We start from the raw sequence: 20,661 nt of genomic DNA on the forward strand, positions 1-20,661 counted from the left end.
CTCTCCACTCTAAGTGTTTTCCAAGACTTCCCGTTTCCAAGATTTCTGTTTTCCCCCTCCTGGATCCGATTCGAATTTGAAAATGGAGCATCTGAGACATAAGATCCTTCTATATATCAAGTTTCATTAAGATCTGATCACCCATTCATAAGATAAAGATACCTCAATTTTCAAGTTTTCCGAGAACTCCGGTTTCCCCCTCCAACTCCCCCCAATGTCACCAGGTCTGGTAGGGATTTGAAATGAGAGCTCTAAAGCACAAGATCCTTTTAAATATTAAATTTCATTAAGGTCTGATAACCCGTTCGTTAGTTACAAATACCTCATTTTTTCTAATTTTTTCGAATTACTCCCACCCCACAACTCCACCTAAGAGAGCGGATCCGGTCCAGTTATGACAGTCACGTATCTTGGACTTGTGCTTATCCTTCCGACCAAGTTTCACCCTGATCTCTCCGCTTTAAGCATTTTCCAAGATTTCCCGCTCCCTCCTCCCAACTCCACCCCCTCCCCCCTGACACAGGATCTGGTCGGGATTTAAAATAAGAGATCTGAGTTACACAGTCCTTCTAAATATGAAATTTCATTAAGATCTGATCACTCCTTCGTTAGTTCAAAATACGTCATTTTTTCTAATTTTTTCCGAGTTACCCACAACCCCCCCCCCCCCCCCAACTCCACCAAAGAGAGCAGATCCGTTTCGTTTATGTCAGTCACGTATCTTGGAGTTGTGCTTATTATTCCCACCAACTTTCATCCTGATCTCTCCGCTTTAAGCATTTTCCAAGATTTTTGGTCCCTCCCCCAGTGACATTGGATCCGGTCGGAATTTTAAATAATAGATCTGAGTTACGAGATCCTCCTAAATATGAAGTTTCATGAAGATCCGGTCACTCCTTCGTAAGTTAAAAATACCTCATTTTTTTCTAATTTTTTAGAATTAACCCTCCCCTCCCCAACTCCCCCAAAGAGAGCGGATCCGTTCCGGTTATGTCAATCACGTATCTAAGACTTGTACTCATTTTTCCCACCAAGTTTCATCCCGATCCCTCCACTCTAAGCGTTTTCCAAGATTTTAGGTTCCCCCCTCAACCCCCCCCAATGTCACCGGTTCCGGTCGGGATTTCAAATAAGAGCTCTGAGACATGATATCCTTCCAAACATCAAATTTCATTAAGATCCGATTACCCGTTCGTAAGTTAAAATTACCTCATTTTTCTAATTTTTTCGGCTTAGTCGTCCCCCCACTCTAGACCGACCGACAGAATTTGCGATCGCCATAGGTCACTTGGTAGATACCAAGTGCCATAAAAAGGCAAATAACATTAGTTAAAAGAGGCTTCGTGGGGATTGTTCAATGCTTCCTATATAACATTATATATTTGCCGTTCATTTGGAGGTGTAGTAGAGCTTTCAATCCACGTTATCTTTTAATGCGAGAAAAGGTTACCTGCAACATACCGTAATTAAAAACAGGTGCACAAAGGCCAACTCCAACAAATTTGAAAGTTAGCCCTTATGATTTATGTATGGACACTGCAAATGGCGGTTGAAGTGGAAATTGATGTTGCTATACTGTTGTACTGTAGACTAATACCCAAGGAACGTGTGGTGCTTGAGGTACCATGTCTTCGTCCTCGGTCAGCTATTTGTAGTTTGTTGTATCCAGATCTTGGAGTTGATTCCAATTCACCTTCCTTGACTCTAACTTATTGGTTTGGGCCAAAGTATACTGTGGTCAAAAACTGCTTTGTTTTTGAATAGCATTCATCAAAAACCATAGAATTTTGCTATAAGATTTTTGTAAAAAAAAAAAAAATGCTATAGGATGCTATCTGTCTGAACTTCCATGTTCAGACAGATTCTGAACATGTTTCATGTTAGGTGCTATCTGTCTACGACCATTATCGTAGAAATATGAAATAATCAACAACTACTCGAAACATTTCTGATTCCGAGTCAGTTTGGGAGTCGAAGAAAATGGAAAAATAAGTAAGAATAATGCAAAATATAAATAAATAGATAATGCAGGAACGGAAAAATAAAGGTGAGATTAATTAAATAAACACAACTTAGAAACAATAGGGAAATTTTTCCATGACAGTGGAATTCAATACAGTGAATATTTCGGCCCTATGTCGAAGGGCCGTCTTCAGCACAACACCAGAAAAAAATATGCACAACACCAGGAGTCCTGGTTGAACTTCGTTGAAGTAAGGGTGCTAGGGTTGTTTTAAAAAGTTTGTATAAAAAAATTTCTAGCTTTAATTTTCACAGTTTAATGTAAGTTTTTACTTATATATTTTTTCTCTGGTGTTGTGCTGAAGCCGGCCCTTGGACATAGGGCTGAAACGTTCACTGAATTGAATTCCACTGTCTTGGAAAAATTTCCCTATTGTTTATAAGTTGTGTTTGTTTGATATGAAAAGGCAGTGTGGTCTTCGTCGCTATTTACGTGAGATTAATTTTCAAAGCAGAACAAGAAAAAAGATAACTGAAGCAAACAAAGCTGAATAACAAGGGTTATCTTATTAATCGTATCTTTTACACGAGCAAGTAGGCTCTAAGATTTGAAGAGATAGTTTTGAAAAATAAGCTGCACACTAAAAATCAACCGTCGACCTTGTTTAATGTTGCGATGTGGATTAACCACTGTTTGGGACCCACACCCTTGTTTTGTGGCTTTCTTGCAGACTGAATAATTTGTATAATGGACTTAACAGATAAAAGACACATATTCGAGGTCAAATATAGAAACTAGATCTTTCTTTTGAAAAACCTTATTTTATTCCCATTGTTGTGTAAGGTGTAAAATTGTAGAACCAAAATCAATTATTGACAAAATAGCAATGACAACCAAGACCAGACTAAAGGGCATTGTTTTGTACAAACTAAATAAGGAGTTCATTGGTTGTTACTGGTTACAAACAATGACAATAAAGCTATAAAAGGAACCAAATGGCGCTTTATCCTACATTTGGGTGGTGCTAGTCGATTTTCGTGACGAGGGTTGGCACAAATATGGATAATGTTTTTCGCAAAAAATTATGAAGAACTTGTACATTGTAAACAGCCCGTTTTTGAGTTCTTTCCCGATATTTCTTCAGATTATTATCATATTGTTGTGGGTCACACAAAGGGCTCTCATACTGAAGAATGGGATTTAAATAGTTTTTAATCGAGATTGGGAGAAGTCAAACTGTCGCAAACTAATAAACAACCCCACTGCACAATTGCACTTTTCATCCGACCGGTGACATGCGCGCCCTTAAAAGAGTTATTAACTTTGATAACTGCAAATATTTTGTTATTATTATTTTGTAAGACAAGTATCTACGACATTTAAGATAAGGTACCACACTTCGTGCTTTTGGTAATCCAGGACACAAGTTGGGCTTGTCCTGAATAGAAACCTAAATGGAACTTTCAGAGTAAAGTTCTTCAGGATAAAAGTTGCAGTTTTTATTGAGCCAGACCTAATGAAAAGTGAGATGGCCTCGAATGAGATGGGAAAATGTTATAAAAAAATATATATACAATGGTTGGGATCAACAAATAAAGCTACGAATAATGTGGGATAGAAGAGTTTGCATAGTGTTATAGGCTCAGATATTCTGGTTTTGCTATGAATTGGTGATAATAAAAAAATCTTAACCGAGTATGGTATGGAGACATGTTTTACATTAAGTTGCCCATTCTTAGTTTTTATTTGAATTAACTGTTTACCTTCTCTCTTTCCGTCTCTTCTTCCCCGCTCTCTTGCTTTCCCCTATTTCCATTTTTACTCTGTCCTCTCTCTTTTTCTTCCTTTCCCTCTTTCTTTCTCTCTCTCTCTCTCTCTCTCTCTCTCTCTCTCTCTCTCTCTCTCTCTCTCTCTCTCTCTCTCTCTCTCTCTCTTTCTCTTTTTACTATCCCCTCTTTTGAACTCCCATCTGCTCATGTATACGATTCTTGTTATTTTTTGGGTTTTTTCTTTCTTTCTTTTTTTGCAGCAAAAATTGGAGGAACTGTCTCTTTGTTGGAGTCCACGGGTTTCGTTGAATTTCCATTAACAGAGCCCTACTTGAACAAGTGAGTTTTTTTTTTCTCTTCTTTCTTTTTTAAGTAGGTTGTGAAATTGAAAACGTAGTCGAAGAAAATTGGTGTTTGGGATACTTTGCGTATACATTGGGTTAAAAATCGTTTTTGGAAAAAATTAAGACTTTTCAATATTAATAATAAGTTAGCTAGCTTCCATCCAGAGATATTACTTCTCCAGGTCATCCCTCAGTTTAGACATGAGTCTTGTTTTATTCTTTTCACAGCAGTATAGCATCATCGGCGAAGGCTGAGAGGTCATTATCGTTATCTTTAGGCTGAAAAAAGTCTACATCGTTGCAGAGGTTGCCTTAGCAATGATATGTTCGTGCCGGATTCTACGCTGGACACAGATCTTGAACGTGAATCAGAAACAACAGTCGTTTTGGAGGGCTTGCGGGGTTATCTATTATGTCGTTTATGTAGATGAGGAAAAGATTACCTGAATGGTGATATCACTGGTCTGGATTCACTAAATAGTGATCAAGTTCACTAAATATAAGAACTGGTCAAACTTGGATCTGGGATCACGTACATTGTAGTGGGCCACCATAAACAGGTCCGTTTGGATGGTGTTTGGACGTGCTAAAGGTCGTCTATAAAAGTGCTGTTTGATCTGAGGCTTTTTATTATTGTCAATCACAATCAGCTAAAAGAATATATATATATATATATATATGTATATATATATATATATATCTATATATATAAAAATAAGTTGTCTGTCTGTGGATGGATCAGGTGACGTCACCTGAAAAAACTGGATCAGGTGACGTCACCTGAAAAAACTGGATCAGGTGACGTCAAAACTGAAAAAACTAAAAAAAGGCAAAAACTACAAAAAAAACTAAAAACTAATAAAAAAAATAAAAAAGCTAAAAAACTAAAAAAACTAAAAAAAGGCAAAAACTACAAAAAAAACTAAAAACTAATAAAAAAGCTAAAAAACTAAAAAAACTAAAAAAAGGCAAAAACTACAAAAAAAACTAATTTCATCTAAAACACTAAAAAAAACTAAAAAAGGTAAAAACTAAAAGAACTAAAAAAGAAAAAAATAAATGACGACACTCAAAGAGAAAGCGACCAGGACAAAAGGAATGTTCGATTAGCAATCAACAAAGCACCGGGACACAGGGAGTATAAATGACGACCAGGACATAAGTAAAAAAAAAAAACTATCTATATATATAAAAATAAGTTGTCTGTGGATCTGTGGATCGTGGATCAGGTGACGTCACCTGAAAAAACTGGATCAGGTGACGTCAAAACTGAAAAAACTAAAAAAAGGCAAAAACTACAAAAAAAACTAAAAACTAATAAAAAAATAAAAAAGCTAAAAAACTAAAAAAAGGCAAAAACTACAAAAAAAACTAAAAACTAATAAAAAAGCTAAAAAACTAAAAAAACTAAAAAAAAAGGCAAAAACTACAAAAAAAAAACTAAAAACTAATAAAAAAAATAAAAAAGCTAAAAAACTAAAAAACTAAAAAAGAAAAAAATAAATGACGACACTCAAAGAGAAAGCGACCAGGACAAAAGGAATGTTCGATTAGCAATCAACAAAGCACCGGGACACAGGGAGTATAAATGACGACCAGGACATAAGTAAAAAAAAAATTAACAAAACTAAAAAGAAGGTAAAAACTACAAAAAAACTAAAAAGAAAAAAAAAAATAAAAACTTATAAAAAAACTAAAAAATCTAAAAATCTAAATAAACTAAAAAAGAAAAAAAAAGGAAAAAAATAAAGGAGAAAAACAAAACTAAAAAACGAATGTATATACAGACCGGTACACCGGGATACAAATGACGACCGGGACACAGGGAATATAAATGACGACCGGGACACAGGGACACAACTACAACGGGGACACCGGGGGAAACAGGGGGATATAAATGACGACCGGGACAAAAAAACTAAAAACTAATAAAAAAACTAAAAAATCTAAAAATCTAAATAAGCTAAAAAAGAAAAAAAAAGGAGAAAAATAAAGGAGAAAAACAAAACTAAAAAACGAATGTATATACAGACCGGGACACCGGGATACAAATGACGACCGGGACACAGGGAATATAAATGACGACCGGGACACAGGGACACAACTACCACGGGGACACCGGGGGAAACAGGGGGATGTAAATGACGACCGGGACAGGGAATGGTCGATTAGCAATCACCATCAACATAGCTCAAGGGCAATCATTAGAATCATGAGGTATAGATCTGAATACAGATTGTTTTCCCATGGACCATTATATGTTGCATGTTCAAGAGTCGGTAAACCTGACAATCTATTTATATGCAAAGACAATGGGACAGCAAAGAATGTTGTATATTCGCAAGTTTTACGTAGTTAAAACCATATATATATATATATATATATATATATATATATATATATATATATATATATATATATATATATATATATATATATATATATATATATATATATATATATATATATATATATATATATATATATATATATATATATATATATATATATATATATATATATATATATATATATATATATATATATATATATATATATATATATATATCTATATTCACAGGTGGGACATAGGGACACAACTACAATGGCGCGTAACTATTATGGCGCGTAACGACTTACGCGCGCGGGGGGGCTTGGGGGGGGGCGCGAAGCGCCCCCACCAACTAGGTGTTGGGGTGGCGCGAAGCGCCACCCCAACAGCTAGTATATATATATATATATATATATATATATATATATATATATATATATATATATATATATATATATATATATATATATATATATATATATATATCTGCAAAATACTTCTGCTTTCTCTTTAAAGTTTTGCAGGATATGATAGCCTTTGTGCAAACTTTTTAAAAGCCAAGTTCAAATTATTATAGTTTCATTACTCAAAAAAGGAAGCATGAAATTATTTTGGAAAGATTTTGAAAAGCTGAAAAAAAAAAACTTCAAGTTCTGACCGTATACCCAAGTGAAAAATCAACTTTAGCAGGGTTACATTAAAAAAAATATCGTAATTAGTATTTTAATTTCCTGCAGGGCTGGTCGTAACCCTACTTGTGGATATTGCTTTTTAATATAGTTCTATCTTTAAATAACACGTATATTAGCCTACTCTGTGTGTAAAATTATAAATAAACGATTTTTTCAATATACGCTTATGAACTACAAGTCTTATATATAGGTCATTATATAGGTCTCGTGATAAATTAGAATAAACCGTAATTACTCAAAACTGAGTGAAAATGGGAAAGTTTGAAAGATGAAGTCAGCCTGGACAGGAAGATATTCTTCTTCCCTGATGAGGAACTTGTTCTCCATCTGTGACTCGATGTATCCTTGATTATGAAAACTTAATTGGAAAGTGACACTGTTGTAGTTCTTAAAAGTCTCTTCTTTTACTACTTCTATTCCCACTTCTGTCTTGAAGAATTGCAAGCCAATCTGGAAAATAAGAAAAATAATAAAAATTATTCTGATTGTTCTCCAAAGATTGTTCTGAACTTATGAAAGAGTTTCTACGATCCTTTCCTCTCACGGATCATAAGACTAAAAAAAACCTTCCCTCAGAGTTCTTAGAGACTTTGAATAGTCTCAAGACTTTTAAAGCCTCAAGATTATTCAATGAATTCAAATTCAAATAAAAAGTAAATCATCTCCTAGAAGCTCTGAGGATACTGTGAAAAGCATCATTCGGAGGGAAATTGTAAGGCGAAGTGTAATTTATTTATCAAATATATAAGAATTTAACACATATAACACGCAAATATATATATATATATATCTATATATATAAAAATAAGTTGTCTGTGTGTGGATCTGTGGATGGATCAGGTGACGTCATGTTTGTTCGCATATGACGTCTGAATTATTTCACACTAATACAAAAGAAGAAAAAAACTAAAAAAGGTAAAAACTACAAAAAAAACTAAAAAGAAAAAAAAACTAAAAAAGCTAAAAAACTAAAAAAAACTAAAAAAAGGTAAAAATCTAATAACTAAAAAAAAAACTGAAAAAAATAAAAAAAGGCAAAAACTACAAAAAAAATAAAAACTAATAAAAAAACTAAAAAAGCTAAAAACTAAAAAAACTAAAAAAAGGTAAAAAACTAAAAAAAACTAAAAACTAAAAAAGAAAAAAACTAAAAAAAGGAAAAAACTGAAAAATAAAAGAGAAAAAGAAAACTAAAAAAATATGAATAAATATATATAAAAATAAGTTGTTTGTGGGTTATGTCTGTCTGTCTGTCTGTCGAGTGACGTCGTGTTTGTCCGCATATGACGTCTGAATTATTTCACACTAATACAAAAGAAGAAAAAAAACTAAAAAAGGTAAAAACTACAAAAAAAACTAAAAAGAAAAAAAACTAAAAAAGCTAAAAAACTAAAACAACTAAAAAAAGGTAAAAAACTAAAAACTAAAAAAAACTGAAAAAACTAAAAAAAGGCTAAAACTAAAAAAAAACTAAAAACTAATAAAAAAACTAAAAAAGCTAAAAAACTAAAAAAACTAAAAAAACTAAAAAAAGGTAAAAAACAAAAAAAAACTAAAAACTAAAAAAGAAAAAACTAAAAAAAAGGAAAAAACTGAAAAATAAGAGAAAAAGAAAACTAAAAAAATATTAATAAATATAAAAAATATAAATATAAATATAATATAAATTAGCAATCAACAAAGCACCGAGACACAAATGACGACCGGGACACAGGGAGTATAAATGACGACCAGGACATAAGTAAAAAAAAAAAACTAAAAAAACTAAAAAAAATGGTAAAAACTACAAAAAAACTAAAAACTAATAAAAAAACTAAAAAATCTAAAAATCTAAATAAACTAAAAAAGAAAAAAAAGAAAAAAGGAAAAAAATAAAGGAGAAAAACAAAACTAAAAAACGAATGTATATACAGACCGGGACACCGGGATACAAATGACGACCGGGACACAGGGAATATAAATGACGACCGGGACACAGGGACACAACTACAATGGGGACGCCGGGGGGCACAGGGGGATATAAATGACGACCGGGACACCGGGACACAAGGAATATAAATGACGCCCGGGACACTCAAAGAGAAATCACAGACTGGAACACCGGGACACAAATGACGACCGGGACACAGGGAATATAAATGACGACCGGGACACAGGGACATAACTACAAAGGGGACGCCGGGGTGCACAGGGGGATATATAAATGACGATGGCGACTCAGGGAATGGTCGATTAGCAATCACCATCAACAAAGCTTAAGGGCAATCATTAGAATCATGAGGTATAGATCTGAATACGGATTGTTTTCCCATGGACCATTATATGTTGCATGTTCAAGAGTCGGTAAACCTGACAATCTATTTATATGCACAGACAATGGGACAGCTAAGAATGTTGTATATTCGCAAGTTTTACGTAGTTAAAAACATATATATATATATATATATATATATATATATATATATATATATATATATATATATATATATATCTATATTCACAGGTGGGACATAGGGACACAACTACAATGGCGCGTAACTAATATGGCGCGTAATGACTTACGCGCGCGGGGGGGCTTTGGGGGGGCGCGAAGCGCCCCCACCAACTAGGTGTTGGGGTGGCGCGAAGCGCCACCCCAACAGCTAGTATATATATATATATATATATATATATACATATACTAGCTGTTGGGGTGTTTCACCCCAACACCTAGTTGGTGGGGCAATTCGCGCCCCCCCCCCAAGCCCCCCGCGCGCGTAAGTCGTTACACGCCATTGTAGTTGTGTCCCTCTGTCCCACCTGTGAATAGAGATAGATCCATATATATGTTTTTATCTACGTAAAACATGCGAAATATACAACATTCTTCGCTGTCCCATTGTCTGTGCATATAAATAGATTGTCAGGTTTACTGACTCTTGAACATGCAACATATAATTGTCCATGGGAAAAACAATCCGTATTCAGATCTGTACCTCATTATTCTAATGATGTGTCCCGGTCGTCATTTATATTCCCTGTGTCCCGGTCGTCATTTTTGTCCCGGTATCCCAGTTTGTAATTTCTCTTTGAGTGTCCCGGTCGTCATTTATATTCCCTGTGTCCCGGTGTCCCGGTCGTCATTTGTGTCCCGGTCTGTAATTTCTATTCGAACAATCCCTGTGTTGTCGTCATTTATATATACCGCCTGTGCCCCCGGCGTCCCCGTTGTAGTTGTGTCCCTATGTCCCGGTCGTCATTTATATATACCGCCTGTGCCCCCGGCGTCCCCGTTGTAGTTGTGTCCCTATGTCCCGGTCGTCATTTATATTTCCTGTGTCCCGGTCGTCATTTGTGTCCCGGTGTCCCGGTATGTAATTTCATCAGTTGACAAACATGACGTCAGTCGACAAACAACTTCATGACGCATACAGCTCAATCCTTATAATGACGTCAGTCGACAAACATGACGTCAGTCGACACACAAGCATGACGTCACTCGACACACACACACACAGACAACTTATTTTTATATATATAGATATCTATATATATAAAATAAGTTGTCTGTCTGTTATGTCTGTTACACTATGTCTGTTACGCCAGATTATATCTTCTACATATATAAAAATAAGTTGTATGTATTTTTGTGTTGAGGGTTTGCATATGACGTCTCAAAAATAAAGAAGAAAAAGAAAACTGAAAAAAAGAAAAATGGTAAAAAACTAAAAAGAAAAAACTAAAAAATAAAAAAAAATTAAAAAAAGAAAAAACCTAAAAAGAAAAAATGTAAAAAATTAAAAAAATAAAAAGGTAAAAAACTAAAAAGAAAAAATAACAAAAAAAGCTAAAAAACTAAAAAAAGAAAAAACCTAAAAAAAAAACTGGGAATTGCACAAATATTTCAATATATTTTGACAAAAGATTAAGGTAATTCGAAAACCTTAAAACCAATACCCAAAATTTGAGGTTTATTATAAATTGTTGGAGCTTTAGCTTGCTTGGCACGTAAAGATTTTTCCAAGTGTGAATATTAGAATGAAAATTGACAAATTGAAGAAAACAAATCAATAAAAAGAAGAAACTTAAAAAAGAAAAACTAAAAAAGAAAAAAACTAAGAAAAGATATATATATATATATATATATATCTATATATATAAAAATAAGTTGTCTGTGGATCTGTGGATCTGTGGATCTGTGGATCAGGTGACGTCATGTTTCGGCTGACGTCATGAAATTAGTTGCCATCATTTTTGCTTTGAAGATGACGTCATTCAAGTTATATAAGACATATGTTCGCGTAGAATTCTATTAATGTTTAAGTTTACAATGACTGATGAAGATGATCAAAGAGTCTATGCCAAAAAACTTGCTGCTGATAGAGAAAGTCAGAAAAGAAAGCGTGCCGAGGAACTACCAGAGCAACGCGAAAGCAGACTTGCTGCTAAAAGAGAAAGTGAAAAAAGAAGGCGTGCCGAGGAATCAAAAGACCAGCAGGGAAACAGGCTTGAGGCTGATAGAGAAAGAAAGAACAGAAAGCATGCCGAGGAACTACCAGAGCAACGCAGAAGCAGACTTGCTGCTAAAAGAGAAAGTGAAAAAAGAAGGCGTGCCGAGGAATCAAAAGACCAGCAGGGAAACAGGCTTACATTACCTATAATACCTAGATCAACTCCTGCAGACGAAATGAATGCTTGCCTGAAAAATTCTAATTTATGGGCACACGTAAAAACATTAAAATTAACTACAAATATGCGTGTCCGATTGCAAAACGATGACTCTGGTCAAACATTTTCAGATCAATTGCTGGCAATGGGAAACGGAAAGCTCCCAGTAGACTCAATTTCAGGACGTATACAACTACCTGCTGATTTCTGTAATTTAGTGACGTCCAAAAATGAATTGATTGAAAAAGTATTTCCGAATATTCTAAAAAATTATAAAAATAATAAATGGCTAAGTGAAAGAGCGATTCTCGCACCCAAAAATATAGACGTCCACGAAATCAACAATATTGTTTTGACCAAGATTCAAGACCAGGCAGTCCTTTACAAGTCAGTCGACACAGTTTTGGAACCAAATGAAGCGGTTAATTATCCATCTGAATTTTTAAATTCCATAGATCTTTCAGGGTTTCCACCACACGTGCTACAACTAAAAATAGGCGTACCAATAATACTTTTAAGAAATATAAACCCACCAAAGCTTTGCAATGGCACTCGACTTGCCGTAAAAAAAACAATGGAAAACCTAATAGAGGCCACAATCCTGACAGGGCCTTTTGAGGGTGAGGCTGTTCTTATTCCTCGCATTCCCATGATTCCAACAGATCTGCCTTTTCAATTTAAAAGATTGCAATTCCCAATTCGATTAGCATTTGCAATCACCATTAACAAAGCTCAAGGTCAATCATTAGAAAAATGTGGTATTGATCTTAATACTGATTGTTTTTCCCATGGACAATTGTACGTTGCATGTTCGAGGGTCGGTAAACCTGACAATCTATTTATATGCAGCGAGAATTGGACAGTGAAGAATGTTGTATATTCGCAAGTTTTACGCAGTTAATTTGTATTTCGGAACCAAATGAAGCGGTTAATTATCCATCTGAATTTTTAAATTCCATAGATCCTTCAGGGTGTCCACCACACCTGCTACAACTAAAAATAGGCGTACCAATAATACTTTTAAGAAATATCAACCCACCAAAGCTTTGCAATGGCACGCGACTTGCCGTAAAAAAAAAACAATGGAAAACCTAATAGATGCCACAATCTTGACAGGGTCTTATGAGGGTGAGGCTGTTCTTATTCCTCGCATTCCCATGATTCCAACGGATCTGCTTTTTCAATTTAAAAGATTGCAATTCCCAATTCGATTAGCATTTGCAACCACCATCAACAAAGCTCAAGGGCAATCACTAGAAAAATGCGGTATAGATCTTAATACAGATTGCTTTACCAATGTACAATTGTATGTTGCATCTTTGAGGGTCGGTAAACCTGACAATCTATTTATACGCACAGACAATGGGACAGCGAAGACTGTTGTATATTCACAAGTTTTACGTAGTTAATTTGTACTGTATCTATCTATCTATCTATCTATATAAAAACGAGTTGTGTGTATGCATGTTTGTTTGTTTGTAAAAAGAGCGTTTGCATATGACGTCATCATTAGTACATACGGCTTTGTATATGGACAGACAATGGGAAAGCCAAGAATGTTGTATATTCGCAATTTATACGTAGTTTGAAACACATATATAAATCTATCTATATTCACAGGTGGGACACAGGGACACAACTACAATGGCGCGTAACTAATATGGCGCGTAACTAATATGGCGCGTAACGACTTACGCGCGCGGGGGGGCTTGAGGGGGCGCGAAGCGCCCCTCCAACTAGGTGTTGGGGTGGCGCGAAGCGCCACCTCAACAGCTAGTATATATATATATATATATATATATATATATATATTATATATATATATATATATATATATATATATATATATATATATATATATATATAGTTGTATATATGTAGGTTTGTTTGTTTGTTGGCTTGCATTTGACGTCATTATAAGTATATAAAGTTTTGTATATGACGTCATTATAAGATGACACTACAGACCGGGACACCGGGACACAAATGACGACCGGGACACAGGGAATATAAATGACGACCGGGACAATCAAAGAAAAATTACAGACCGGGACACAAATGACGACCGGGACAGAGGGAATATAAATGACGACCGGGACACTCAAAGAGAAATTTCAGACTGGGATACCGGGACACAAATGACGACCGGGACACAGGGAATATAAATGACGACCAGGACACAGGGACGCAACTACAACGGGGACGCCGGGGGCACAGGGGGATATATAAATGACGACGGGGACACAGGGAATGTTCGACACCATCAACAAAGCTCAAGGGCAATCGTTAGAAAAATGCGGTATAGATATGAATACGGATTGTTTTCTCTGGGACAATTATTATGTTGCATGTTCAAGAGTTGGTAAACCTGACAATCTATTTATATGGACAGACAATAGGACAGCAAAGAATGTTGTATATTCGCAAGTTTTGCGTAGTTAAATATATATATATATATATATATATATATATATATATATATATATATATATATATATATATATATATATATATATATATATATATATATATATATATATATATATATATATACATAAATAAAATGTCTGTGTGTCGACTGACGTCATGTTTGTCGACTGACGAAATTACAGACCGGGACATCAGGACGCAAATGACGACCGGGACACTCAAAGAGAAAGCGACCGGGACACAAGGAATGTTCGATGAGCAATCATCATCAACAAAGCACTGGGACACATATGACGACCGGGACACAGGGAATATAAATGACGACCAGGACACTCAAAGAGAAATTACAGACCGGGACACCGGAACACAAATGACGACCGGGACAAAAATGACGACCGGGACACGGGGAATATAAATGACGACCTGGACACTCAAAGAGAAATTACGGACACCGGGACACAGGGAAACAACAACAACGGGGACGTCGGGGGGCACAGGGGGATATATAAATGACGACGGGGACACAGGGAATGTTCGATTGGCAATCACCATCAACAAAGCTCAAGGGCAATCATTAGAATAATGAGGTATAGATCTGAATACAGATTGTTTTTCCCATGCACAATTATATGTTGCATGTTCAAGAGTCGGTAAACCTGACAATCTATTTATATGCACAGACAATGGGACAGCCAAGATTGTAGTATATTCGCAAGTTTTACGTAGTTATATATATATATATATATATATATATATATATATATATATATATATATATCACAGGTGGGACACAGGGACACAACTACAATGGTGCGTAACTAATGTGGCGCGTAACGACTTACGCGCGCGGGGGGGCTTGGGGGGGTTCGAAGCGCCCCCACCAACTAGGCGTTGGGGTCCAACAGCTAGTATATATATATATATATATATATATATATATATATATATATATATATATATATATATATATATATATATAGCATATAATTGTATGCGATATGTTTATATGATGACTGATTGAACCTAATAATTTTAATTTACTGAACTTGAAATGGAATTTTTCCAGTTCAATATAAAGGGACGGGGGCTACTTGCTAGGTTTTGTCCATGAGGAGGAGGTTCACCGTTTTAAGAGAAATTGTAGGAAATTGCAATAAAATTATAAAACTATGACTAACTCAGAGCCAAGGGATCAAAATAATATAGATATTTGCACTGGGCCATGCAACTCTTACTTTCTTTTCCGAGGAACTGTAGAGATCCAGATAATCCTTAACTAGAATTTAAAAAGCTTAATTTCAAATGCCTTTTTTTTTAGAACAAAAATGTCAAGCTAGCAAAACGGTCTGAATATCTATATATATAAAAATAAGTTGTCTGTCTGTCTGTCAGGTGACGTCATGTTTCTGTGTTGACTGACGTCATCAAGTTAGTTGTCGTCATTTTTGCTACGACGGTGACGTCATTCAAGATATTTAAGACATATGTTCACGTAGAAATCTATTAATGTTTAAGTTTAAAATGACTGATGAACTTACAATGGCAAAAGCCGATGAAGATGCTCAAAGAGTCTATGCCAAAAAACTTGCTGCTGATAGAGAAAGTCAGAAAAGAAAGCGTGCCGAGGAATGAAAAGAACAGCAAGGAAACAGGCTTGAGGCTGATAGAGAAAGAAAGAACAGAAAGCGTGCCGAGGAATCAAAAGAACAGCAAGGACACAGGCTTGAGGCTGATAGAGAAAGAAAGAACAGAAAGCGTGCCGAGGAATCAAAAGAACAGCAAGGAAACAGACTTGAGGCTGATAGAGAAAGAAAGAACAAAAAGCGTGCCGAGGAACTACCAGAGCAACGCGGAAGCAGACTTGCTGCTAAAAGAGAAAGTGAAAAAAGAAGGCGTGCCGAGGAATTACAAGAACAGCAAGAAATCAGGCTTGCTGCTGATAGAGAAAGTAAGAAAAGAAAGCGTGCCGAGGAATCACAAGAACAGCAAGAAATCAGGCTTGCTGCTGATAGAGAAAGTAAGAAAAGAAAGCGTGCCGAGGAATCAGAGTAACCTGAAAGTTATCGCCTGGCATTCAGGTACAACCCAGTCGATGATTATAGCTTGAGTAGATGTGTTCAAATCGGGACAATGTCTTAAACTTCCTCTATTGGCTGCACCACCAGAGCCATTGAAGACTTTCCTTACTGGAACTACGTCAGAATCTAAGCGTTTTTTGTCCCAAATCAGAAAATACAACTCATGTTTCCAAATGACGTCGTTTGGAGCCCAAATCGAAAATCCAGATCAATTTATGTCTACTTTCAGAGTAAAAGGGCAAATTTATCATAGAGCAGGGTCCCTTCTACCATTCTCAGGCGAGAATCATAAATTTTTACAATTGTACTTCATCAGTGATAGAAATTCTGAATTGAATGCACGTTGCGAAATTTCTCCCAACGTTGAAAGGACAATCGTTTCCCAATTGCAACATCTTTTCCACGAAAATAATAATTTAGTGCGTCTGTTCAAAACAGCCATCGATTTGATGCCTACTGATACGCATAAAATTGTTATTTCCGCTGACAAAACGCCTCCTGGCCAACATGTGCGTAGATACAATGCTCCAACTATCGACGAAGAGGCAATCGTTATGGTCGGTGATCAGTTTTTACCTCGAGATATTATTCTTCATAAGCGAAACGCTCAGTTGGTAAGAATTGCCGAAACTCATCGATGCTACGATGCCATACAATATCCTATCATTTTTTGGGATGGAGCCGACGGCTATCACTTTAATATTAAATTGATGAATCCAGCCACTAACAAAGAAATGAATAAGAAATGCAGTGCAAAGCATTATTATTCCTATAGACTAATGATTCGGCAGGATGAAGAAAATTATATTTTAAAATGCCGTGAATTGTTTCACCAATTTGTCGTTGATATGTATGCTAAAATTGAATCAGAACGTTTGCTATATATCCGCCTGAATCAGACCAAGCTCCGCTCTGAACAATACATTCATTTGCGAGATGCAGTTATAAATGACGGTAATACCACAAACGTTGGAAGATTAACAATTTTACCTTCGTCATATGCTGGCAGTCCCCGTCATATGCATGAATATGCTCAAGATGCTATTGCGTATGTTCGTCTCTATGGTCGTCCAGATTTATTTATTACATTTACATGTAATCAATCTTGGGACGAGATACTGCAGCTTTTACTTCAAGGACAATCGGCGGTTCATAGGCATGACATTACGGCCCGTGTCTTCCGGCAAAAGTTGAAATCACTGATAAACTACATAGTAAAACTTGAAGTGTTTGGGTCAGTGCGATGCTGGATGTACTCAGTGGAATGGCAAAAACGAGGTTTGCCACACGCACATATACTAATCTGGCTACATAAAAAAATTACTTCGAACGAAATTGATGATGTGATTTCCGCTAAAATACCTGATAAAAATGTCGATAAGGGGTTACATGATATTATTGTAAAAAATATGATACATGGACCTTGCGGTGCACTGAACGAAAATTCACCATGCATGGCCAAAGGAAGGTGCACAAAGCAATATCCTCGACTTTTAGTATCAAACACAATTACTGGCAATGATGGTTACCCACAATATAGAAGAAGATCTACTGAAGATGGCGGTAAAACAGCAATAATAAAGAAGCGTAACAGTACCACCATCGAAGTAGATAACCAGTGGGTTGTTCCATATTCCCCATTATTATCAAAAACATTTAATGCACACATAAACGTTGAATACTGTAACTCCGTAAAGGCAATCAAATACATATGTAAATACGTCAACAAAGGCAGTGACATGGCAGTTTTTGGCTTGCAGCCCGAAATCAAAGATTTCGACGAAATCGTACAATATCAGGCTGGAAGATACATAAGCAGTAATGAAGCTGTTTGGCGAATTCTTTCATTTCCGATACATGAACGTAGTCCAGCTGTTGTTCACTTAGCGGTACATTTACAGAATGGTCAACGTGTTTATTTCACGGAAACCAACGTGCAACAAAGAGTCCTGAATCCACCGGATACAACATTAACAGCTTTTTTTTCGCTTTGCAAAAATGATTCTTTTGCAAAAAAACTGCTGTATACTGAAGTGCCTTCGTATTACACGTGGAATACTAAAAATAAAGTATTTGAACGTCGAAAACAGGGTAAGTCAGTCGACGGCCAACCTACCATCTTCAAAGATACCACGATAGGAAGACTGTACACCGTTCACCCCAATCAACATGAATGCTTCTTTCTACGCCTGCTGTTGGTGAATGTACCCGGTCCGACATCCTTTGAGTATTTGAGAACTGTAAACGACACTTACCGTATACATGACACTTACCGTAGTGCATGCCAAGCTCTGAATTTATTGGAGAATGACCAACACTGGGATAACTGCATTAATGACGCGTGCGAAACGTCAACCCCAAGTCAAATTCGTGCATTGTTTGGCATCATTTTAACAACTTGCTCTCCATCAGCTCCTACAGAGTTATGGGAAAAATATAAGTCAAAAATGTCCGAAGATATACTCCATCGAAAACAGTTAGAGACGTCAGATATGACTTTTGATTTTACATCAGAAATTTATAACTACACTTTAGTTATTATAGAAGATTTGTGCGTACGTATGGCAAACAAACCTCTTCAGGATTTGGGAATGCCTTCACCTAACCGTATCGCTGCTGTTTCGACATGTGTAGAATTGGATCGTGAACAAAGTTACAGTACGAGTGATCTATTGTCGTATGTACAAAATAACATTTCCAACTTAACGTCGGAACAAAAAGACATTTATGATACGATAATGCATTGTGTCGATAACAACGTTGGAGAAATTTTCTTTTTGGATGCGCCAGGAGGTACTGGTAAAACATTTGTGATAAAACTGATTCTGGCATCAATTCGATCAAAAAATGATATAGCGTTGGCAATTGCGTCGTCCGGAATAGCCGCAACATTGCTGCCTGGTGGAAGAACTACTCATTCCGCTTTGAAATTGCCTCTGAATTTGCATTCTACAGAAACTCCCACGTGCAATATTTCCAAATCATCTGGGATGGGTAAAGTATTGCAGCAATGCAAACTTATTATTTGGGATGAGTGCACAATGGCACACAAAAAATCGCTCGAGGCTCTGGATCAATGCTTGAAAGATTTGAGAGGGAAGTCGAAACCCTTTGGCAGCACATTAATATTGCTTGCGGGAGATTTCAGGCAAACATTACCTATAATACCTAGATCAACTCCTGCAGACGAAATGAATGCTTGCCTGAAAAATTCTAATTTATGGGCACACGTAAAAATATTAAAATTAACTACAAATATGCGTGTCCGATTGCAAAACGATGACTCTGGTCAAACATTTTCAGATCAATTGCTGGCAATTGGAAACGGAAAGCTCCCAGTAGACTCAATTTCAGGACGTATACAACTACCTGCTGATTTCTGTAATTTAGTGACGTCCAAAAATGAATTTATTGAAAAAGTATTTCCGAATATTCTAAAAAATTATAAAAATAATAAATGGCTAAGTGAAAGAGCGATTCTCGCACCCAAAAATATAGACGTCCACGAAATCAACAATATTGTTTTGACCAAGATTCGAGACCAGGCAGTCCTTTACAAGTCAGTCGACACAGTTTTGGAACCAAATGAAGCGGTTAATTATCCATCTGAATTTTTAAATTCCATAGATCTTTCAGGGTTTCCACCACACTTGCTACAACTAAAAATAGGCGTACCAATAATACTTTTAAGAAATATAAACCCACCAAAGCTTTGCAATGGCACTCGACTTGCCGTAAAAAAAACAATGGAAAACCTAATAGAGGCCACAATCTTGACAGGGCCTTTTGAGGGTGAGGCTGTTCTTATTCCTCGCATTCCCATGATTCCAACGGATCTGCCTTTTCAATTTAAAAGATTGCAATTCCCAATTCGATTAGCATTTGCAATTACCATTAACAAAGCTCAAGGTCAATCATTAGAAAAATGTGGTATAGATCTTAATACTGATTGTTTTTCCCATGGACAATTGTACGTTGCATGTTCGAGGGTCGGTAAACCTGACAATCTATTTATATGCAGCGACAATTGGACAGCGAAGAATGTTGTATATTCGCAAGTTTTACGCAGTTAATTTGTATTGCATCTATCTATCTATCTATCTATATAAAAACGAGTTGTGTGTATGCATGTTTGTTTGTTTGTAAAAAGAGCGTTTGCATATGACGTCATTATTAGTACATACGGCTTTGTATATGCACATACAATGGGAAAGCCAAGAATGTTGTATATTCGCAATTTTTACGTAGTTTGAAACACATATTTAAATCTATCTATATTCACAGGTGGGACACAGGGACACAACTACAATGGCGCGTAACTAATATGGCGCGTAACGACTTACGCGCGCGGGGGGGCTTGGGGGGGCGCGAAGCGCCCCACCAACTAGGTGTTGGGGTGGCGCTTC

The 20,661-nt window shown here is 36.1% G+C and overlaps 1 protein-coding gene across 5 annotated transcripts in view; it reads left to right on the forward strand.

The window, feature by feature from the left end:
- Nucleotides 1-20,661, forward strand: part of LOC136026231 (poly(A)-specific ribonuclease PARN-like) — an 89,325-nt gene that overhangs the window by 52,053 nt on the left and 16,611 nt on the right. For all 5 annotated transcript variants that reach the window (XR_010617248.1, XM_065702572.1, XM_065702571.1 and 2 more), the window contains exon 9: nucleotides 3,993-4,071. Coding sequence is in view for 4 of the 5 variants with exons in the window: in XM_065702572.1 (XP_065558644.1) it covers nucleotides 3,993-4,071 (79 nt within the window). In the remaining variant the exon portion in view is untranslated. The remainder of the gene's footprint in view (nucleotides 1-3,992; nucleotides 4,072-20,661) is intronic.

This window comes from Artemia franciscana, chromosome 4 (assembly GCF_032884065.1).
Source record: "Artemia franciscana chromosome 4, ASM3288406v1, whole genome shotgun sequence".
NCBI classification, from domain to species: Eukaryota; Metazoa; Arthropoda; class Branchiopoda; order Anostraca; family Artemiidae; genus Artemia; species Artemia franciscana.